Raw genomic sequence first — 24850 nt, 5'->3', positions numbered from 1 at the left:
CTGAGGAGACGTACACACACACACACACGTACATGCGGATGCACACACACAAACTTGGTGAGATGCAAACGTGCACGCACAAACACACACACACAGGCCTGGTGATACACACACACACGCACACAGACCAGGTGCTCTACACATCGGAATGTCCATGTGACACCTGACCTTTCACGAGCCAGAGACATCATTAGGTTTCACAATTTGACTCTGCTCCCAAACAGTTGTGTGCGAATAATTACTGTGAGAAACAGATGGAGGGAGCGCTGGGCCTGTAACCTGGCCTCCAACTCTGGCGGGTTTTTGCTAAAAAATGCTTGTAAAAAAACAAACTCTCCCAATCTGCTGTCAACCAGTGAGAATGGGCATGGGGGTAAAATGTAATTGTGCGATAGCTGAAGCCACAGCACTGATGGGGGGGAAAGCAATGGCTGTGGTTCAGACACTTGGAGAGAATATTAACCAATGGCTGATCTGGACCCCAGGGGCTTTTCTATGTATTTTCACAATTCTGGCTGCAATTGTGTAATCCAGTTCAGGGGGTTACTGGAACCAAGAAATCACAGCGGTGGGAGAGGGAGAGAGGAGAGAGGGCTTTGGGTTACGGGCGACCAGGGGTGGGGCTGCTTAGAGCATGACAACTGGTTGGGCCGAATGGTATCTTTCTATAATGCTGTATATTTCTATGTAGAAACCCCTTATCGTCTGCCATGCACTGGTCAGGACCCAGGTTTAAACCCTGGCTTTGTTATTTTATGTCGACATTGTGTAAAATCTATTTTAGCTCACTCACTATATATTTTTTCTCTCTGATAATAAACAAAAGCTGGCACCTAGCACTCCGGGCAGCCTCGTTATTCATTTTAATTTGAAGCTATTTTGTAATCTCTTGTTCAATTGGTTTGTGAGAATTACTTTTCAGCTGTCAAAAAGGAATTTACGATTCTCATCTCTTCACCCACCTTCCCTCCCCCATCGCTCCCTCCCCCATCGCTCCCTCCCTCCCCCATCGCTCCCTCCTTCCCTCCCCCATCACTCCCTTCCCCATCGCTCCCTCCCTCCCCCATCGCTCCCTCCCCCATCGGTCCCTCCCCCATCGGTCCCTCCCTCCCCCATCGTTCCCCCACTCCCTCCCTTCTGCCCTCCCCCTTCACTGCCTCCATCCCTCCCTCCCTCCCATCTCATCGATCCTTTTTGATCATCTCCCTGGACCCCCCTTAAGCTTGGGTGCCCAGCCAGCGATGTGAAGCGCTTGGAGACGTCCTCCCAATGTGAAAGGCACTGTATAACCATAGATTGTATTGTAACCTGGTGTCAGCCTGAAAGGAATTAATTTGTCCCCTTTTTGGGCAAAGCAATTGGCTGCGGAGCTCAAGAGGTGGAAAATGGGAAGATTTGTAGTTGACTTTGGGATAGCCCGGAGCACAGTCCTGGACATTCCAATGTCCTGAACTCATGGCAAACGAGACCCTGATATCTACCCCGGCTCAACTCACAGCTCACTGACCCACCCATCTCCCCAAACTCCCACCCACCCCCTCAAACCCCCAGCCACCCCAGCCATCGTCTAGCTGTCCAGCAAAGTGCAAAGGTAATGTTGCTCCAATTTTTTTTCGCAAAACTAGAATTATATCTAAATACCCCCCTGCCAATTCGATCTCTCTCCAAACCCCTCCTCCCCAGCCAAGTCAATCTCTCTCCACACCCCCTGCCCGCACCAAGTAAAAGAAATGATTAGCCCGCCCTCGTGCAATGCTGGTGACACTTTGCTTACAATCCAGCACATTTCCCTTACACGCTCCCCACAGGTGGCCACAGGTTTGAAACAAGTGTGATCACCCCACACTGGTCACTGGGTCATGGACCAAGACTTGAGGAGCAGGAGATAGAGTAAAGGCAGATCAAATCCGACATGAAGTTAATCCGAACGGCCTTTTACTCTTTCTCGTGGCACACAATCACACCAGGGAAACATTTACAAAAACACAGTCTCAAGAACCCACCATCTTCCATTGTACAATCACTGCAGCGTCTCTTGCTGGAGACCGCGACCAATAGAAAACACTGGAGCTGGGACTTAGTGCAGAGCATTAAGAACTGCACCAGCAAGTGACACGGTCCAACTCCACTGACAATCCCAGCACTTCACAACATCTTACAATCGTCACCGAGCGTTTGGCTGAACATTAGCCCTGAATGGAAGCTTCTGAGGCTGGGAGCCATGGCACCCCACCCATGTACCTCGCACTCCCCTTGCCCCCCCCTTGCCTGCCTCACTTGCAACCCCCCACACCCCCCCGTGCCACAATCACCTCAATATATAAAAAACACAACCAATCTCAATATTACCAACCAGTCAGAAGTAACTAACCCTCAATGCTGTGTACAAATTGTTGTCAGTTGACATTTTGTGCCAAGCCACCTGGGCGAGGGATAATAATACTTGCATTGGATATATACGAAGACATGATAAGACGCTATATCAAATGCTAGGATTATTATTATATAGCACCTTACAACGTCTTCGAGAGGTCTCAAAGCACTTCACAGAATATACAGTAAAGTGAATTGACTGTATACTTTGTGGGAAGGATACTTAGAACAAGATGGAACGTTTATGGGGAATCTGTAGAAGTTAATAATATTCTGTTTTATGCTTCTTATAGAACAGAGCAAGCGTGGCTTACCTCACTGTACTGGGTCTGTGCTGCATTCTCCAGGTAGAGCATGTTTGCAGCAATATTGATCAGCACTCCTGTCCCGTCTCCTGGATCCAGGTTTGTGCTGTGGCTATAGTCAACTATTCGCACAGATTTGTGTGTGTCTGTGTTTTTTTTAAAAAAGCAGATTCCCTTATATCCAGATCTTGTTGAACAGGTAAAGTGTAAAGGGGTGGGACCTCAGCACCCGTCATCAGCCAATCTTCCCTGAAGTCTCACCTGAAACATTCAAGACCATCACCAATGGAATGACTCTAGCCGCTTAATCTACATCTCAGCCTCTCCCATTCCAGTCTAATCCTCACTTCCTCACTCTTCCCAAACTTTCCCTTTCCCTCCTTCTCATGAGGGAAGGGAAGCAACTGTCTGCAACTGTGCACCTTAGTGACAAGCTGCTCATGGCTTGGGGGAGTTGGGGGGTGGTAGAGGGGTGGAGAAGGGAGAAGGTGGGAGGGGAACAGAGAACAAAACAGTGAAAGCTCCTTAACAGATCCGTAAGTTTGCAATCTTACAGCTGCCCACTTTGTAACACATGGAGTGTTACACCTCTCGCCTCACCTCCTGCCCGCCCGCCCGCCCGCCTGCCCACCCGCCCGTGTGCAATTGACCAGCTAATTGACACAACAATAACAGACGGGTGACCTTTGCTCCTGCCCACTGCAGACACTTAGCACAGTTACTAAGCTGGCTCTCCGGGCTCTTGTTGTAAACCTGGTTAGGCCTGTAAAGTAGCCAGGGGGGTAATTAAGGAATAATACAGCATGTTTACAGCTATTAATGTCCCAATAGATAAAAAGAGAAAGGGCGAGGAAACAATCCAACAAGCTGCTGTCACCCACACCTCGTGTCTCCACTCACCCCTCCCTGACCCTGGCCAGGGAACAGCTGCTGCCCTCCGGTTCCCAATACATTTTTAAGAAATTATGATTGGATTGAATTTCACCTTTTCTGCTCAAAATGTGACGCCGCTTTTTTGTTGGTGAAACAGCTCAGCAAAAACACAACTTTTCCCAATTAATTGCCAGAAAGTTTTTCCCAATTTGGATTCTGTCTTGGTTTTGTTCTGAGACACGTTGTGAGATGCGATATTTGCTTTCAGGTAACATTCAGGTCTAAACCTGAGCTCGCAATCCACCATTCTCCACAAAATAGTGTGCGATTGATCGAAAGGGGGTAAATTCAGAATAAACACCACTTCAGTGAGCGAGTAGTAAATGTAAAAGCTCCCTCGGGAGATGATGGAAGCAGAAAATGTTGTTTGTTTCAAGAATGAATGAGGTAGATTTCTGCTGGAAAATAATATCTGGGGATACAATATATAGTTTGGAACACGACATGTCAAGCGACTGCCAGAATGGTGGAAGGTGAAAATTCTTATGTTCTTATGAGCCCAACGCTAATTTACATGGTGGCTCGAGCTCCCAGGGCGAGCTCTCAGCAGTGATGTCCCCCACTCCCAGGCTCCCCCTACCCCCTATGCCCACTAACCCTGTGCCCCCCATCCCCAGTGCCTCCCACCCCCCAGTGCCCACCAGTGTGAAATGACAACCGATTTATTGTTGACCTTTTGTATAATGCCTGGTTAGACCTGTAAATAAAAAGATTTGCTGTTACTGATTATTTGCTGTTATTGACCAAGATCCACACACATGTATTTAGATGGTGCCCGGGGGGAGGGGCAGCGTCACTGAGCACTGTAAATGTTTAGAAGACATCAATTAATCAGATTTGGGTTGTCCAGATGGCAGGAAGCTGACACCACAATGAATAAGACAATCAGGCGTGGGCCTGCAGTGACTCACACAGGAAGATTTGCCAAAATCAAACGTAAGAAAATAGCACTGGGATAGGCACTGCTAAAGTGGCAAATTGGATTAAAACGCCTCTGGGTCAAATAGCTGTGGGTTCAAGCCCGAGGTCAGGACTTTGAGGCCAGACTGACACTGGAATACAGTGCTGGGGGGAGTGCTGCATTGGCAGAGGTGCTCCGAGACGTTAAACATCAATTGTACTATTCGGAAAGGGATGGGAGTTTCTTCCTCCCAGAGTCCTGGCCAACAATCCCCCAATTATTTTGGTCACTCACTTTGTGGCTGTTTGTGAGATAAATAGCTGACAGAGTTCAACTGCCAGAACACATGGTGTAAATCTTGTGAAATGCTTGGAGACGTGTGGATGATGTTGTTATATCAGATGGAAGGCTTATTGTTAACATCCACAAGAGAAGTCTGAACATTCTGGGAGGTGCAAAGAGCTGCTGCTGTGTACACCTACATGTACACATGATGTTTCCAGAGCCCAAACCATTATACTGGGGGGAGGGAGAGGGGGGTGCAGAATTATACTCACTGGACACAACAATAGAGAAGTGGTCTCAGCTCCTCTCAGACTGACCAGGGTGACAGGAAGATGATCTCGAACAAGGATATTCTCCACAAAACACAGGCTTTTCAGTTTACAGTGAATCCTGTGAAACGCTTCAAGACATCCTCCGGACAAGAAAAGTGATTATAACCAAATGTAAGATTATTATATGAGGAACTACCTGTCCTCAGTCCCTGTGAAGGGCTTCGAGACATTATCCTACAGAGACAGATCAGTTGTAGACTGTCTGACATTTTCCTTTGATAATTCACGAGGCTGAGAAAGTCTATGTGCAAACCTGAGTGGAGGCCGAGTGTAAGCCCGTCAGTGTAAGCTCGCCAGTGTAAGCCCGTCAGTGTAAGCCCGCCAGTGTAAGCCCGTCAGTGTAAGCCCGCCAGTGTAAGCCCGCCAGTGTAAGCCCGCCAGTGTAAGCCCGCCAGTGTAAGCCCGCCAGTGCAAACCATTCAGTGCAAACCCTCCAGTGCAAAGCCTCACTTTGTTACAGACAAGCCCCAGAAATGTTTCCGAGTGTCCTTGAGCTCAGCTTGGGTCTGACGAAGGCTCGGTGAGGACAGATGTTCCTGTACGCAAATATGGCAGATATAATCCTTTAATGAGCCAAGTTGTCAGAAATTATACTCTTAAAGCCACTCCCTTTACTATGTTCCCATCCTTGAAATGACATTATAGTATTGTCAGGAATCTGAAAATAACCCACTGCTGGCAGCCAGCTCTCCAGCACAAGAGGCTACACAACAGACATCCATTTAAATCATCAAACTTGGTGTCCACAATGGCAGAAGGAAGGCTAGCACAGGGGAAAGTTCCCAGAGAGGTTGCTCAGTCTACAGTGGCCAAGTGTTTATATTGAAAAACGATTGTAAACCCCGAGACATGGCCTCAGGAGACCTCAAAAAAGAGGAAGAGAAGTGAAGGTGTTCCAACCAACAACAAAGGCTCATGGTCCACAGAGCCGGGCTCACTTGGCAAAGACGCTGGGAGTGATGGGGCGTCTGCCTCCATTCACCTCTAACTGTGAAAAGTAAGTGTGTACAGGTTGGGGGCACAGCAGCATGTTTATAATCACGTGGAGAATGGAGCAGAAATTTTTGACTGTGAGAAAAGATCAACGTGGTCAATTGAAGAGGAAACTTGACATACGTGAGGAGAAGTAGGGGCTGGTGTGGAGTAGAAACACCGCCACAGACTGGCTGAGCCGAACAGCCTTGCTGTAACTCTATGATCAGCCGTCCACATGGGCAACAGTTGGCTTTATGATGTGTAACGCCAATCAGGAATGCAGTCTGAGACTTCAGCAATTTAGCAGTGCTTCACTGTAATCTACATCACACGAGAGAACGGAAAGCCATGCTAAACATGACGTTTAGCTGTGTCACTGAAGCAATAGAAGCAATTCTCAAGTCATTGCCATTCCCAAAGGCAGGCAGTGCCTTACAGTCAGGACCTCAGGCCATTTGTATTGTTGTAAACATAGATTAGGATCATGTATCAAAGAACGTCTTTTTAGACTCAACTAAGATCCCAAAATTCACAGCCTTCAGACATTTTGAGAGCAGAATTGTGGAAATTCTTGAATTCAGTTTGAATTCAAAACCCAGTTCTCTTTAAAAACTTTAGAGAATAAACTTCCCAATTAATAATAAACTCCACAATGTTGATTCTCTCAAACACAGATTAGATAGTTTTCTTTCATGAAATAACATTATGGGATACAGTACATAGGGAGTTTGGGACATATGTGCAGGCGACCGGCAGGAAGGAGGAAGGCAAAATAGATGGACCTTGGTCTTTTTTCATCTAGAATTTCTTATGTTCTTAATGTACCACAATCCCGTGCCATCTTACACCTTAAAACTCGGTGGGATTTTGGGGCCTCTTTGGAAGATCTTTGTTGCCTCCACTGATTCCACAGCATCCCCCAAAAAACGCACAGTCACTACACTTTATAAAGTGAATCCTGTTATGCACTTTGAGATGTTCTCCAGATGTGAAAGACGTTGTATCAAATGCAAGATTTTTTTTAAACCCTCAGTATATTAATATACGAGGAACAGGAGTGGCCCCACTATAGCCCCCGGAGGCACCTGCTTACTACCTCTCCCCCTTGCAACCGTCTCCCGTAATAAAGGCCCTCTGCTTCCTTTCCTTCAGCCAATTCAGAATCTACGTCCATGTCGTGCCCTTGCTACCCAGTGACCAGTTTATGTGGTCATTTATCATACGCCTTTTGGAAGCTTAGATATACTGCATCACGTGGCTTCCTACAGTCAATCTGGGCCGTCACCTCCTCAAAGAAGTCTGAGGTTGGTCAGACAACTCTACCTTTTCTGAACCCATGTTGGCTGTCAATTATTAGGTTATTTTTGTATTGGTAATCTTCCACTTCCTTTCTGATGATTGACTCCACCAGTTATTGAGGTCAGGCGAATGGTTAGTTATTGAGTTATTAAAGTCAGGTTTAATTCTTTTCTTGAATATGGAAACAACATCTGCTGGTTTCAGTGTTGAAACCTCCCCAGGTCTGATCCACTCCCCCATGATGTCCATCAGTGCTGCATGGAGCTCCTGCCTGGTCTCCCCGAGGACCCTGGGCTATAGATCATCAGGACATCCGTCCCAAAGGATTGGTTGTTTGTCAGTCTCTTGAGCCTATCTAGAAGTTCTGCCTCACTTGATTCAACGTCCCTGGATCTATGACTGACGGCCACACAAATTGCGCTCACCCAAAGCTCTTTTGATCTAACAGATGCCTGAAGTTACCGAGCTCACTCCTGGCAAGCTCCAGTCTGCCTCACCATCAGTCTGCAGAATTTAAACTCAGAGCAGAGCTGGAGGGAAGCGTCATGTCGCCATATCACAGAGAGATTATTTCAACTTTGATCTGTTTGATTCTCACTGGCTGGGATTTGGGGTCTTCAAAAACATGCATTATTTGTGGGGGAAGGGAGAAAAAAAATTAATAATTTTTTTAAATGATTATAATCCTTGATGTACAGATGCAGACAAATAATCTCATACAATAATGGATTTGACAGCGCCTGATCACGTCTTCTCGACGTCTCAAAGCGCTTCACAGGATACACTGTAAAGTAAATTGACTATATTTGTGGGTGAAACGCGACAGCCAATCACGCACAGGAGCGTCTGTCCCACAAACAGCCGTGGGTTGAAATGACCAATTTATCATCGTTTTTTTCTTGAGGGATTATTATCGGGCGAGTGTGTGGGGTAAGGAAACTGGCCCAAGGTTTTGCCCGGCCGGGAATCGAACCCAGTAGCCTGGCTTGTGAGGCAAGGGCTCTAATCACTGAGCTATAGGACTCCAATATAGTAGCCCCCTCCCCCTCAGACTGAGTTATCTCAAACATCAGATGTGTGTGGCTAGAGCATGGCTGAGAAGTCACTGATGGCAACATGCCTGTGTGTCCCGCCTGCCGCCTGTGTTTATGCTGAAATTCCTTCATGTTATTTGCACTCTTCACCTCCACCAAGTGAGGATATTTAAGAATATTTGACAAACTCCACAGACACAGTCCGACTCTCAGATAGGCAGGTGTTGTCAGAATCCTGTGCCTCCAGCTATCAAAAAAAAAGGCATTTCAGATTAAACAAATGCTACAAAAGCAATCACCTCCCACAGCACTGAACCCTGCCAGCACAAGCTGTATTCAAATCAGCTCGCAGGGTTACACCCACTCCCAGGTTGGTGTGTGTTGCTCAGCGATGGACTGTACATAGGGATTTTCCTTCACCAAGAAGAGATAACTTTCACGAGAGAAGCAGATTGATATTTGGGGAGGACAAATTTGCCAGGAGAGAGCGCGGAGGAGTGGGATTGATTTGGAAGCTCTTTCACGGGCACAATGGGCCGAATGGCCTCCTTCTGTGTTATATGATTCTTTGAGATCTTAAAGTATTAATTTTGCAATTTAGTGGTTCTGCCGGGGTTCGCTGGTCTCCTCTGCACTCTCGAAGCATGTGATGGGGGTAGTGTGACCCGCGAGCAGATGAAACAAGACTGAGAGCTTATTCATAGAGTTTGGGCTCACCCAGGCTGCACCCACTTCTTTTAATAATAATACTTGCATTTGATATAGCGCCTTATCACGTCTTCGAGACGTCTCAAAGAGCTTCACAGGATATACTGTGAAGTGAATTGACTGTATATTTTGTGGGCAAAAACACTTTTTTTTAAAAAAAGGGATTATTTCCCCTGGAAAAGCGATCCACCAATCGACTAACAACCGGGTTCCCACTTACTGCTGGTAAACAGAGCTGTGTGCCCAGTGTTTCACACTGCCCAGGAATTGAACCCAGGCCCACCCGCTTGCCAGGCGAGTGCTCTAACCACTGAGCTACAAAACTCCAAATATCTTATACAAGTTCTTTTACAAATATCAATCAAACCGCTGGCTGGCTGTGCAAATACAAGCCCATCCTGAAAGTAGATGAGGATTGTATTTATACTTTTAATTTGGTGAGAAATGTGATTTTGTCCTAATGACAGAGTGTACGTGACTAACGTTTGTTGCATTATTTTACCTGCATTATGAAATCCCCATTTTATTCCTTCTGAATCAAAGCCCAGAAACCTAATGCCGGGGGAATGTAAGCCCCGAGGACACATCTCCACCTACAGCATTGTTCCAGACTGCTGACAGTGCACACTGCTCTGCCCATCCCAGTGAGCAATCTCTAACCATGTACACTCTGGTCAGTGACAGAGCCACACTCCCCGACAGCTGGGATTACACATTGACAGCATTTAGTGAACATCTAAACCTTCCTCACCCTCCGCAGACGTTTCCACACTGTGCAGGCTCTCTACTCGCTCACTTACTACAAGCTGAAGCTATCTGGCACAAACTCCACAATATTTATTTACACGTTAGCAGAGCGCTGTCTGTGCTGGGTTGGGCTGTGCTGCTGGCACCTCCACTGGAGAGGTTTATATTGCGGTTTAGACAGCAGTCTTTGGGGTCATTTACTGAGCCGGAGACTGGAGTTAGTGAACGAGTGAGTCATTGAGCAGAGCTGCCAATGATTGACTGATGTTGTCCGGATTAAAAACAGCATCCACCCCTCCCTGTGTGGCTCAGTGCTGCTGTACAGGGGAGAAGCCCAGGAGGAGCCAGGTTCTGTGTATTCACTCTCAGGTCACTGGACATCACGTGTACAACACGTGTTCCGCGCTCTGTGTGTAGCGGTGACACCCAATAACTTGTAATAAACTGGGCCAATAGAAAAGTGCGGCCTCAATTTTTCCACGGAATCTGCTACAAACAACATCCTCCGCCTGAGCCTCTCACTGCCGCTGCCGCCTGTTTCCTACTGTGTGCGGAGCAGCTCCTGAGGTGCACGTGAAGCGTGAGCTGGAAATGGGCTTCACTCCACTCGGGGGCCCTGCTGTCGAGACTGTCACGGGGACCGACCTCTCCTCCCTCATCCACATCCCTACCCTCCCTGTCTGTCCTCCCACTCCCTCCCCTCACCCCCTCACATTCTTCCCCCCCTCCGCATCAGTGTATAAAATGTCCGTTCCCTCTCCAATAAAACACACGAAAACATCAACATTCTCGCCCTCACTGAAACATGGGTCACTCCAGGCGACACCTTCCCCCTGACAGAGGCCACACCCCCCGGCTACACTTTCCATCACTCCCCATGACCAAACTGCCGTGGTGACTCCTCTCCCGGTCCCCGCTCGGCCCTTTGAGCACCTTATCCTTTATCATCCCTCCAACCTCGCCCTCAAAATTCTCCCTATCTCCTGCCCCCCAAGCCCTCCCCCTCCTTCATCCCTGACATCTCCACCCTTCTATTTTCTCTCTCCCTTTGCTCCAAACGCCTCCTCATCCTAGACGACTTCAACCTTCACTTCAACCCTCCTGCTCTACCTCTGCTAACATTTCCTCCCTTATCTCCTCCCTCAATCTCTCCCTCCACATCCACTCTGCCACCCACGTCTGTGGTCACCCCCTTGACCTGGTGATCACTCGGGGCCTCACCGTCTCGGACCTCACCATCACCGACAAAGTGATCTCGGACCATCACTTCATCTCCCTTAACTCCTCAATCCCTCTCTCCACCGCCACCCAACCTACCTCCATCTCCTCCCCATCACTCTTGGCTGCCTTGGAGCCATCTGAACTCCTTCCTCTCTGGCTGGACCTTATCAAATCCCATCGCTCCGCCTCGCCTCCACTAAATCGTCGTTCTACTCCAAGACAATCTTGGAGGCCAAGGACAACCCCGGGCTCCTCTTCTCCATCACCAACTGGCTCCTCCGCCCATCCTCTCACGCTTCCCAGCTTCGCTCCCTCCTCTCCCACTACTGCCTTCACGAACCCCTCCAATCGGGTTTCCGTGCCGCCCACAGCACAGAACAGCCCCGGTCAAAGTGACAAATGACATTCTGTTCATCTGCGGCCAGGGATCCCTCTGTCTCCTCGTCCTTCTTGACCTCTCTGCTGCCTTCGACACCGTCGACCACTCCTGCTATCTTCCACCCAATGCTCTCACCTCAACCTTCACGTCTCTGTCCTTGACAGGTTCAGATTGTACCTCTCACACCGTCTCCACTTCATCTCCGCTAACGGCTTCTCCTCCAGCCCCCGGAATGTCTCATGCAGTGTCCCTCAGGGCTCTGTCCTCGGTCCCCTCCTCTTCACCCTCTATATGCTCCCCCTGTGGTGACATCATCCGCAAACATGGGGTCAACTCCCACATGTATGCGGATGACCTCTCCCACCTCTCCCTCTCTGCCTCCCCCATTGACTCCAGGACCCACTGCTGTCCTGACAGAATGTCTGTCAGACATCAAGTCCTGGATGGGAGGTAACTTCCTGCAGTTGAACATCAATAAGACGGAGGCTCCTGATTGGCTCCTGTCAGCGCCTCCTCACCTCAGGCGCTGACAGCATCACCATCCACGGGGCTCACTCCCCCTCACTGAGCCGGTCCCAAACCTTGGGGTTCTGTTTGACCCTCAACTATCTTTCTACCCCACATCTGCGCCATCACCCGCTCTGCCTTCCCCACCTCCGCAACATCGCCCGCTCCGTCACTGTCTCACACCGCAGGCCCCCGAGACCCTCACACACGCCTTCATTACATTGAGGCTCAACTATGCAAACTCATTGCTTGTCGGCCTCCCCAACTCCTCCCTCCACAGGCCACAGATCACCAGAACTCTGCAGCCTGTGTCCTCTCCTGCACGAGGCTCCGTGACCCTATCAATGCATCATTGCCCTACTCCACTGGCTTTCTATCACACAGAAGATACAGTTCAAGATCCTGGTCCTCACCTCAAAGCCCTCCATGGTCTTGCTCCGACCTCCTAACCCCCTACCATCCTGCTCGCTCCCTCCGCTCAGCGGGCTCCAGCCTGGTTCACATCCACTATTGGCTGGCTGGCAGGCGGGCCTTCAGTCACTCTGCCCCACCCTCTGGATCTCCATCCCACAGTCCCTCCGCCTCGCCCCCTCCCTCGCCTCTGTCAAGACCCATCTCAAGACCCTCCTCTTCGACTGTGCTTTCGATCTCCCTGCTTCCCCCCTGCCCTCTACCCTCCTCAATGCCAACCCCCAGCTCGGGTCCAAAACACTGACTGTCCAGCACCTTGGGATGTCCTCCTTGACGTGAAAGGTGTTTTACAAATGTAATTTTGTTGTTGTTGTTGTTGTTGTTCTCTGTGTCTCTGTGTGTGTGTGTTTGTGTCTCTGTAGTGAGTGGCTGTGTGTTTATGAGTACCTCTGCGTGAATGTGTCTGTGTGTCTACTCTGTAGGTGTGTGTGTGCCCCTTTGTGTCTACGAGTGTGTATCTGTGTGTGTCTCTTTCTTTCTTAGAGAATGTGTGTCTGTCTCTCTGTGTCTATGAGTGTCTGTCTCTCGGTCTCTGTTTGTGTGTTTCTCTGTCTGAGTGCATGTGCGTGACTCTGTGTCTGTGTGTCTCTCTCTGGGTCTCTGTGCGTTTCTCTGTGCCTCTCTCTAGGTCTGTGTATCTGTGTGTGTGCCTCCCTGGGGGTCTACGTGTGTGTGTGTGTGTGTGTATGCGTGTGTGTGTCTCTCTCTCTCTGGATCTGTGTGTGTGCCTCTGTCTGGGTCTCTGTGTATGTGTGTGTGTCTCTCTCTCTCTCCGTCTGTGTGTGTGTGCCTCTCTCTGTCTGTGTGTGTCTCTGGGTCTCTGTGTGTATGTGTGTCTCTGTGTCTCTCTCTGAATCTCTGTATGTGCTTCCCTCTGGGTCTCTGTTTCTGTGTGTGTCTCTCTCTAGGTCTCTGTGTTGGTGTGTGTGTCTGTTTGCCTCTATGTCTGTGTCTGTGTGCAGTGGTAGACCTGAGAGGCAGGAGGCTGTGTACCTCAATAACACCAACTTGTCAAATTTCCCTGCAATTTTTGGCAAATATTTCCGCTATGTTCTATTGACCCTGGTAATGACCCCTAGCTATTCCCAACACATCAACACAGTACCAACCAGACAGTGATGGCACATTGAATAGTGCACATATTGTGAAGGAAGATTTTTGTTTCACACGATCACACAATCAATTCGGATGAAGAAAACCCTTCAACCTCATCCCTCCAGATCACCCACTCAACTGACCCTTCATCACAACAGGAAGAGCAGTAAAAACCAACATGTAGATTAATTGAACAAGATTGAGATTCAGAGAAAAAAGTAAGACCAAAAAGGGGAAGATGCTGGATACACTTTAAGAAAGGACCAATTAACTGGGATAAATGAAAAGGGATCACCTTCTTCCACCTCTGACGCATCGCCCGTCTCCGCCAATACCTCACTCCAAAAGCCGCTGAAACCCTGGTCCAGGCCTTTGTCACTTCTCAGCTGGACTATTCAAACGCCCTCCTCGCCGGCCTGCCCTCCACTACCATTCATAAAATCCAGGTCATCCAGAACTCCGCCTGCATTCTCACCCGCACCAAACTCCGCTCCCTGATCACCCCAGTCCTTGCCCCCCACCGTCCTTCCCCACCCCCAAACTCTGCTCCCCGATCCCCCCAGTCCTGGCCAGACTGCACTGGCTGTCTGTCCCAGAAAGGATTGACTTCAAAATCCTCACTCTTGTCTTCAAATCCCTCCACTCCTCTGCACCCCCCGACCTCTCTGACCTCCTCTCTCCTCACAACAGTACCCGTTGCCTTTGTTCCTCCGGGTCTGGCCTCCTCCTCACCCCCGAGTCCTCCGCTCCCCACTCGGTGGCTGTGCCTTCAGCCACTACCCCCCGAGGCTCTGGAACTCCCTTCCTCACTCCCTTCGCCTCACTCCTTCGTTTCAGGTCTCTGCTGAAGACCTTTCTTTTCGACCGCACCTTTGGTCACCTTCAACCCCTCCCCCCACCTCCCCCGGCTCCTCCCCCTCCCCCTGGCTCAGTCCCGGGATCCATTACTGTAAAGTGCTCTATAATAATAATCATAATAATAATCATTGTATTTCATACAGCGCCTTATCGCATCTTCGAGACATCTCAATGCACTTCACAGAATATACTGTAAAGTGTAGTGACTGCTTATTTTGTGGGCGAAACGCGGCAGCCAATTGCGCACAGCAGCGTCCCCCACAAACAGACGTGGATTGAGTTTCTTTGAATGGATAACCCCACCGAGTCCATTGATTTCCCAGAATTTGTGAAGCTGCAACAATTGTGGTATAAACTAATCAAATACAATAATAACAACAACAATAATCACAACCACCATAATAACAATAACAACAACAATAGTAATAACAATAAATAGAATAATAAGAAGAAAGCCTACATGGAGTTAGATCAAAAATAAGGCACACCTCCGGGTAAAGAAAATCACCCACATCTCTGGAGGAGAAACATGTTGAATAGCACGAAATCTAATAAGCAGTTAGTAACTGAACAAAACCAATGGCTGTCTCCTCTCGTGCCATCGGGTGAAGTTCATTTCACTTTTTAAGCACAATTAATAGATACATTCTGTCCACAGAAGATTATACGTTACATGTGGCTGTCAGGTAACCTGTTGTAAAGGCTCTGCCTGATATTGCTCTGCATGAAACTGAACAACCCCGAAGGTCTCAGATTGGATTCTGTTTTGCTCTGTATTAACAAGGCAATAGATTTAGCTTTCAAGCTTCTGGAAGGGGAGGGAAAAAGAACAAGTCACACAGATCAGCGGCCAGACTCACCCACAGGGGGTCGGGGGGCTCCGAGTCCTGCATGCGGACCCCATCCATACTGATCTCGATCCTGGTGCCTGGGAAACCCTCGCGCAGCTCATCGCTGAACGATAGGCTAATCGGCTGCACATTTAACACTGGCCTGAAAATATAGCAGATCATAGCTTAAAACAACAGGCAAATGCGGCCTCCTCCAGCCCCCCAACCAATTAACCCCCCACCCACCGCTACCAGTCCTCACCCCATTCAACTATTCACCTGGACAGGTAGACAGGAAGTTGGGACCCCCTTAGCCTCTCACTGTGAATTGCACACAGCGCTCAGTGCTGGGAAGAACTGTCTTCGGTTCTGTGTCTGTGTCAGTCAGTGTTGGGACACATTCTGGTCATGCTTATTAAAACCCATTTGACAGGTTGGCAAAGATCAAACACAACCACTCATCACCTCATCACTGGTCCCCGTGGCCCCAGGTTCCCAACAAACCATCAGAGACACGTTAAACCCCTGGGAATGGGAGACGTGGGAGTTGGGTCCACCATTGCCACCAGCATCACTGTGAAGGGCACAGCTCTTCGCTCAACAAAAAAACAAATCACAAACTGCTTCTCAAAACTATACATCACCCACATTGTTAGAAGTTGGAGGGGATTTCCACAGCCAGCCAAGGGTTCTTGGAAGCAAAATAAGAGTTTTGATTGTTTTTTTCCCCTTAAAACCTGCACAACAGCCTGGTCTCCATTGGCCACAGTCACCAATCTATCCTCCTGCCCCTATCAGCACTGCCCTCAGGAACTTCACAAGGAAGATAAAAGCAATGAGCCACTGCCCTGGAGACAGTGAGTTACTACCAGCTAATTGGAAACTTGGCACCAGCAGGCTCATGCCCTCCTGCTGCCCCTACCCCCACCCCACCTAGCAAAACCCTCTCCCAGGTAGAGCAACGCTGGGTGGCTCCTCCCGACAACAGCTGGCGAGTTGGCATGGTGACGGGCAGACATGGAATGAGAGGATTCCATGGCTGGGGAAGTATTTGAACAATACAAGCCGACTTCGTGGAAAGGAGGGAAGGACTTTTTGTTGGACAGGCACAGAGCAGCTGGACATGCGAAAGATTGCAGGAATCCTCGATAAACAGCCAATGTACTCGGTGCCCGTGACCGCAGGTATGTGCTATGAGGACGGCGCCATGTCATGGATCAGTGCCATGGCATTCCGGATTGGTGACTGCCTGCCATTACCACAACTGGTGAATTCCATCCCATCACATACATCAACAACAACATCATCAACAACATCAACATTAACATTATCAACATCATCATCATCGTCAACAACATCATCAACAACAACATCAACAACATCATCATCATCAACATCAACAACAACATCATCATCATCAACAACATCATCATCAAACAACATCATCATCAAACAACATCATCATCAACAACATCATCAACATAATCATAATCAACAACGTCATCAACATCAACAACGTCATCAACATCAACAACGTCATCATCATCATCAACAACAACATCATCATTAACATTATCAACATCATCAACATCATCAACAACAACATCATCAACATCATCATCAACAACATCATCATCATCAACATCATCAACAACAATATCAACAACAACATCATCAACATCAACAACAACATCATCAACATCGACATCAACAATATTATCAACAATATTATCAACAACAACATCATCATCATCATCAACAACATCATCAACATCGACATCATCAACATCGACAACATCAACATCGACAACATCAACATCAACATCATCATCATCAACATCATCATCAACAACATCATCATCATCAACATCATCATCATCAACATTATCAACGACATCAACAACAACATCAACATCAATAACATCAACATCATCATCAACAACATCAACAAGAACAACATCAACAAGAACAACATCATCAACAACAACAACTTCATCAACATCGACATCAACAATAGTATCAACAACAACATCATCATCATCAACAACATCATCAACATCGACATCATCATCAACATCATCAACAACATCAACAATATCAATAACAACAACATCATCATCAACAACAACAAATTGCATTTATGTAGCGGCTTTCATATCGAGAGGACATTCCTAGGCGCAGATACCCACATACCCACCACACGGACACCCACATACCTGAGTTGTAAGGAAACTGACCGACACTGAGACAACGCGGTCCAACCACTCACAGCAGCCCCAGAGAGTGGGCATCAGAAATCAAAGCAAGGGCCTGCAATCCCTCAAGAGTCTAAGTTGTAGGGCCATGTTATAGTTTAGACTCAGAGTTCATCACCAAACAGCGCAAAGCCCTGAATCCAGGCTTCAGCTGCAATGAGTTTTCTGCAGTTCTTTAATTTGATGACAAGGTGAACTCACGGGAGACGACTGTCTGAAATATCAGAGCTCTGATAGGCCAGTCACTACACCCCAGCCAGTCACTACACCCCAGCCAGTCACTACACCCACTTTAGTCACTACACCCACTCCAGTCACCTCACCCACCCCAGTCACCGCATTGAACCCAGTCACTGCACCACGGCCAGTCACTACACCCCAGCCAGTCACTATAATAATAATAATAATCCTTGCATTTAATATAGCGCTTTTCACGTCGGGAGGACATCCCAAAGCGCTTCACAGAACACACTGTAAAGTGAATTGACTGTATATTTGTGGGCGAACGCGGCAGCCAATTGCGCACAGCAGTGTCCCACAAACAGTCATAGATTGAAAATGACCAATTTTTTTTATTATTGTTTTTTTGTTTTGGAGGGATTATTATTAGGCTCTGTGTGGAGTAAGGAAACTTGCCCAAGGTTTCGCCCTCTGCCTGGAATTGAACTCAGGTCTCTCACTTGCAAAGCGAGTGCTCTAACCACTGAGCTACAGGACTCCACGCTACACCCCAGCCAGTCACTACACCCCAGCCAGTCACTACACCCCAGCCAGTCACTACACCCCAGCCAGTCACTACATCCCAGCCAGTCACTACACCCACTCTAGTCACTACACCCACTCCAGTCACCTCACCCACCCCATTCACCGCATCGAACCCAGTCACTGCACCACAGCCATGAAACCATAGAATATTACAGCACAGAAGGAGGCCATTTGGCCCATTGTGCCAGTACCAGCTCTTTGGAAAAACTACTCAATCAGTCGCACTCCCCTACTCTTTCCCCATGTTCTTGCAATTTTTTCCTTTTCAAGTACCTATCTAATTCCCTTTGGAAAGTTGTTATTGAATCTATCCCTACCAGCCTTTCAGGCAGTGCATTTCAGACCATAACAAATCCTTGTGTAAAAGAAATCTCTCTTCATCTCCCCTCTGGTTTTTTTGCCAATTATCTTAAATCTATGTCCCCTTGTTACTGACCCACACGCCAGTTTCTCTCTATCTACTCTATGAAAACCCCTCATAATTTTGAACACCTCTATTAAATCTTTCGTCAACCTTCTCTGCTTTACCTTATCGACCTCTCGGCCACTTTTGATACGGTCGACCACTCTATTCTTCTCCACCGCCTCTCCTCTCACCTCCACATCAATGATTCTGTCCTTGCCTGGTTCCAATCATACCGTTCCCACATCTGCCCTTTGTGTCCACCAACAGCTTCTCCTCTAACCCCTGCACTGTCACATGGGGTCCCTCAGGGCTCTGTCCTTGTTCTCTCCTGTTCAATCTACACATGCTCCCACTCGGTGATGTCATCCATAGGCTTGGGGTCAATCTCCACATGGATGTGGATGACCCCCAATTCTATCTCACTGTCTCCACCCTCAACTTCAGGACCGTTGATGTCCTGGCTAATTGTCTGTCTGACATCAACTCCTGGATGAGAGCCAACTTCCTCCAGCTCAGTATTGGCAAGACAGAGGCCCTCACGTCAGCCCCTGACACTATCCCCATCCACGGCTGTGCTCTTCACCTCACTGAGTCAATCCAAAACCTCGGAGTCCTTTTCGACCCTCAGCTATCCTTCAAACCCCACATTCGTGCTGTGACCCGTTCCGGCTTTCACCACCTCCACAGTATTGCCCACCTTCATCACTGCCTCTCACCGCAGTCCCCCGAGACCCTGATCCATGCTTTCATCACGTCCCGGCTTGACTACGCCAACTGCCTGCTCACTGGACTTCCCAACTCTTCCCTCCACACGATGCAGATTATTCAGAACTCTGCAGCTCGTGTCCTCTCCTGCACCAGGCTCCCCGAACCAATCACCCCCATCCTTGCTCAGCTTCACTGGCTCCCCTTCCCTCAGAGAATCGAGTACAAATCCCTCATTTGTTCAAAGCCCTCCATGGTCTTGCTCCCTCTAACCTCTCCAACCTCCTAACTCCATATTAGCCTGTCCATTGCACTCGGCGGACACCGGCTGCTTCATGTCCCCTGCACTTTCCTTCACACTATTTGCGGTCGGGTATTCAGCATCTCTGTCCCCACACTCTGGAATTCTATCCCGCAATCCCTCCGCCTCACCCCCTCTCTTGCCTCTTCCAAGTCCCATCTAAAGTTCTTCCTCTTCGACCATGCCTTCGGCCACCCTCCCTGCACTCCATGCCTCCTGACACCAACTACCAGCTTGGGCCTCAAAAAGCCCTGACTGTCCAGTGCCCTGGGACATCTTTCCAACATGAAGGCCGCAATTACAATTACAAGTGTAATTTGTTGTTGTTCTAAGGAGAACAATCCCAGCTTCTTTAGTCTTTCCACATAACTAAAGTCCCTTATCCCTGGTACTATTATGGTGAATCTCCTCTTCACCCTCTCCAAGACTTTGAATCCTTCCTGAAGTGTGGTGCCCAGAATTGGACACAATATTCCAGCTGAGGCCTCACCAGTAATTTATAAAGGTTTAGCAGAACTTCCTTGCTTTTGTACTCTGTGCCTCTATTTATAAAGCCAAGGATCCCATATGCTTTTTTAACAGCTCCATCAACCTGTCCTGCCGCCTCCTGTGTATGTGAACCCCCAGGTCTCTCTGCTCCTGAACCCCCTTTAAAACTGTAACATTTATTGAATACTGCTTTTCCTCATTCTTCCCCAAAATGTATCACCTCACACTTACATAGAATTACATAGAATATACATCACAGAAACAGGCCATTCGGCCCAACTGGTCCATGCACACAATACTTCAAGTCTGGTCTAACCAAGGTTTGATACAAGTTGAGCATACCTTTCATTTCTATCCCTCTAGTAATGAACCCCAATGCTTGGTTTGCTTTTTTTACGGCCTTATTAACCTGCGTCACTACTTTTAGCATTTTGTGCATGTGTACCCCTAGATCCCTCTGCTCCTCTACCCCATTTAGATTGTTATTTTCCAGGCAGTATGTGACCTCCTTATTCCTCCTACCAAAATGTACCCACCTCACACTTATTTATATTGAAATTAATTTGTCATGGAAATGCCCTTTCAGCAAGTTTATTAATGTCTGTCGTATTTTGTTGCAGGCCTCCTCAGTAATAACTAAAACCCCCCAATTTGGTGTCAGATGCAAATTTTGAAATTGTACTTTCGATCCCGGAGTCCAAATCGTTAATGTAAATTGTGAACTACAGCGGTTCTTAAATACCGATCCTTATGGAACACCACTGCCCACCCTCTGCCAGTCTGAGTAGCTACCCTTTACCCCTACTCTCTGCTTTCTGTCTTGTAACCAGCTTGCTATCCATTGCTATTTTTCCCCTGACCTTACTCCACACGCTCTGACCTTATTCATCAGTCTATTATGTGGTATCTTATCGAACGCTTTTTGGAAATCCAAATGTATTACATGTACCGCATTCCCCTTGTCTACTCTCTCTGTTACCCCTTCAAAGAACAACAACAACAAAATGACATGTATAGAGTGCTTCTCACGCCGGGAGGAGGTCCCAAACCGCTGAACAGTCAGGTGTCGGGGCCCGAGCATGGGGGAGGGGTGGTGTAGAGATGAGGGAAGGCAGAGAGGTGGGAGGGAGACCAAAGGCACAGTCGAAGAGAAGGGTCTTGAGACCGGCCTTGAAGAAGGCGAGGGAGGAAGCGAGGCGAAGGGACCGCGGGATGGAATTCCAGAGTGTGGGGGCAGAGAGGCTGAAAGCCCAGCCACCGATGGTTGGACGGGTGGGCGGGAGACATGGATTCAATGAGAATTCAATGAGGTTGGTCAAGCATGACCTTCCTTTTTGAAATCCGTGCTGACTATTCTTTATTACGTTTTCTGTTTCTAGATGTTTTTCTATTACCTCGTTCAGTAAGGATTCCATTATCTTTCCTACCCCTATGTTAAGTTGACAGGTCTATAGTTCCCTGGGCTTGTTCTATCCCTTTTTAAATATAAGGTATAACATTTGCTGTCCCCCAGTCCTCTGGCACTTCTCCCTTTTCTAATGAGTTATATATGTGCCTCTGCTATCTCTTCCCCAGATTCTTTTAATACACGTGGATGCAATCCATCTGGACCAGGGGTTTTATCCTCCCTGAGTTTGGTTAGTTTATTGATTATCTCTCGCTTTTTATCTTAGATGTATTTATATTATCTTCGATCTCTTCTTCTACTATGATGTCCTCCGGATCCGTCTCCCTGATAAATACTGAGGCAAAGTCATTATTCAATATTTCTGCCATTTCCCTGTCGCTGCCTGTGAGCTTATCTTGTCTATTCCTTAGTGGCCTTATTCCTATTTTGTTTTTCCTTTTGTTATTTATATGTCTGTAGAATATTTTACTATTTCTTTTTATATTCTTTGATAATTTAATTTCATAATTTCTCTTTCCTTCCTAATTGTTTTTTAGACTATTTTCCTGATCTCTTCGTATTTTGTTTATTCATGCTCCCCCTTGTTGTTTATGCATTTAGTGAACACCTCTTTCCTGAGTCTCAACTTTGCCCTTGTGTCTTTATTCATCCATGGTGTCTCATTATTCTTCAGCTTTGTCTTGGTTTTTAGCGGAATATATTTCTCCTGGACTCTATTGATCACTATTATGAATGTTTCTCACTGCTGCTCTATCTCTTTGTTTGCCAATATTATTTTCCAGTTTATTTTCCCAAGTTCCATTCTCATCCCCTGCTCTGCATTAAACTTAATCTGCCATTTGTCTGCCCATTTCACCATTCTGTCTGCCAGTCATTACACAACAGCCAGTCACTGCAATAAAATGCTGTGCAGTGCTTTGTGATGTTCTAACAAAGTAATAAGGTGCTGTCCCGAGTGCGAGGATTGCTACTGTTATTAAAGTGATGCTAGAATGAGAAGAGGAAGGTTGGAGTTGCACTCACTGTGCCGCTAAATCGAAGAGTTGATTAAACCAGTCCTGGTTGAGGAGGTCACTGGACTGCGAGCCCTGCGACATGGTGGAATGGCAGCAACTCTCCAGCCAGGAGCCCCGCCCCGGAGGGTCAGCCAACCTGGGGGGAAAGAGAGCACATTAGTGTCCGTCCATCAGCGGGGTCAGCGGGAAGAAATGCTTCCTGACCACAGCTCTAACCATCCTGGTCTGGGTATGGCTCAGTTTAATGTTCTGCCCCGTGTAATGATCCCTCAACCAGGGGGAAAAGCCTCATCATAAACTGAGCTCCTTCAGCCCAGACAGTAATCTACAGGTTTTCCACAAAGTCCTTCACCCCGTTACAAAACAGCGATACCAGACTGCAGAGCTGAAACACGCTGCCAGTGATGCCTTTGGCCTCCTCACTCCATGATGTTTACAGAAGCTGTCGCAACCGAACACGGCAACAGATCATTATGTGCCATGAAGGTTTCTGCTGAATCTTCCTCATTAGTTTTCTCAGCACTGAATGGTAAACGGTACCAACCGTGATCAACAAAATGGCGGAGCAGCCACAAGGGGCTGAATGGCCTCCTCCAGGGCCTCTGATAAAGGCTAGTAATGGTGCCCGCCTCCCCCCCGAGGTTCAGAGTGAGGAGCCGTGGCACACTTCGCAAGTGAAGTGCCTCCCCCCCACTCCGTGCTCTGACACCTACGTGACACCCCTCCCTGCAAGTCCCTCCCCACAAGCCCCTTCCCTCTCCACAAGCCCCTCCCCTCCCCACAAGCCCCTTCCCTCCCCACAAGCCCCTTCCCTCCTTGTTCCCTGTACCCAACAAGCCCCTCCCTGCAAGCCCCTCCCCTCCCTGCAAGCCCCTGCCTTCCCTGCAAGCCCCTCCCCTCCCTGCAAGCCCTTGCCCTCCCTGCAAGCCCTTGCCCTCCCTGCAAGCCCCTCCCCTCCCTGCAAGCCCCTCCCCTCCCTGCAAGCCCCTCCCTCCCTGCAAGCCCCTCCCCTCCCTGCAAGCCCCTCCCCTCCCTGCAAGCCCCTCCCCTCCCTGCAGCCCCTGCCCTCCTTGTTCCCTGTACCCAACAAGCCCCTCCCTGACAAGCCCCTTCCCCTCCCCGTTCCCACCATTAATGACCCTCCGGGTGAGGGAATGTTGTATTGGGGATAATACACTGATTGCACTTTGGGACCCAATCAAAGTCAGGGCTGGTCGGGGGGAGGAGGGGTTCAGGCTCCTGTCCCAGTACATTATTCATTGTGTATTTGACATGGATTACCAGACTGAAAACCTCCTTCTCTCCTCTGGTTCTGACATTTAGGACCAGAAATGGATACTACACTTTTACAGCAAAACCCCCTTGGAGGTCCTCCTGATGTCAGAGGCACTGTCTGGAATTTAATAATAATATTAATATTATTATAAGTTTGGTTGACAGTTTATTTCAAGAACAAATTAGATTGATTTCTGCTAGAATATAATATCTGGGGAAATAGTTTGGGACATGACATGTCAAGCGACTGTCAGGATGGTGGCAGGTGAATTAGATGGACCTTGGTCTTCCTTCGCCAGCAAATTCTTATATTCTTATGACAGAATACAAATCTCCGACAGTACATGTCACCACTCCTGAGAGTCAGCATCTTGGGTGCAATCCGATCGAGGGGAAATGAACAAGCAGAGTGTGCCTGGAATTCCCCCTCTCCCACCCCCCCATCCCAGGCTCCACACCCAGCCCCTGACCTCCCGGCCTCTCCACACAACGACGATGTGGCTGATTGTTATGGAGCAATTTATCACAATCGGTGCCAGGCCAAGAGTGAGCGGTGCATGTGCTGTGCGGGCAGGAGGCTGGCAGCGCTCTGGACTCTGGAAGGAATCTGTCTCTGCAATGGCCTTCGGAATTCCCCTTCCCTCCCTGCAGTCCTGCCCTCGTCTCCCCTTTCATGTAACCTAACCCTCCGCCACATACCAACATACGTGGAAAATTTGAAGCGGACGCGGCCCTTGAAAAAAACATTCAAAACACAAAGGGCTTTTGCCAATTCCCCCCCTCCCCCCCTCCCCTGCCCCCCGACCACCCTCTCCCTCCCCCGCTAATCTTAAACTGGATCGGATTTTCAACCTACTTTTTTCTTAAGTAAAACCCCAAATTCCCAGAAAAAAGTCAAAACTGCAGGTCAGCCTGGCTCCGTCACTCAAGCTCTCGCCTCCGAGTCAGAAGGTTTTGGGTTCAAACCCCCACATCGG

General features: G+C 48.3%; 1 protein-coding gene across 1 annotated transcript in view; it reads right to left on the bottom strand.

Moving 5' to 3' along the window:
- The window catches only part of LOC121849890 (tumor protein 63-like), a 35848-nt gene extending 11931 nt beyond the window's left edge, over positions 1-23917 (bottom strand). Inside the window, exons 1-3 of the mRNA XM_042339191.1 lie at positions 23880-23917; positions 22606-22734; positions 15284-15416 (exon numbers count right to left, since the gene is read on the bottom strand). Of these exons, the coding sequence (XP_042195125.1) occupies positions 15284-15416; positions 22606-22734; positions 23880-23917 (300 nt within the window). The remainder of the gene's footprint in view (positions 1-15283; positions 15417-22605; positions 22735-23879) is intronic.
- Positions 23918-24850: the final 933 nt, after the last annotated feature.

This window comes from Callorhinchus milii, unplaced genomic scaffold, assembly GCF_018977255.1.
Source record: "Callorhinchus milii isolate IMCB2004 unplaced genomic scaffold, IMCB_Cmil_1.0 Scaffold11, whole genome shotgun sequence".
NCBI lineage: Eukaryota > Metazoa > Chordata > Chondrichthyes > Chimaeriformes > Callorhinchidae > Callorhinchus > Callorhinchus milii.
Note: the sequence above shows the minus strand (reverse complement) of the source record. Positions and strands in the feature narration are given on the sequence as shown.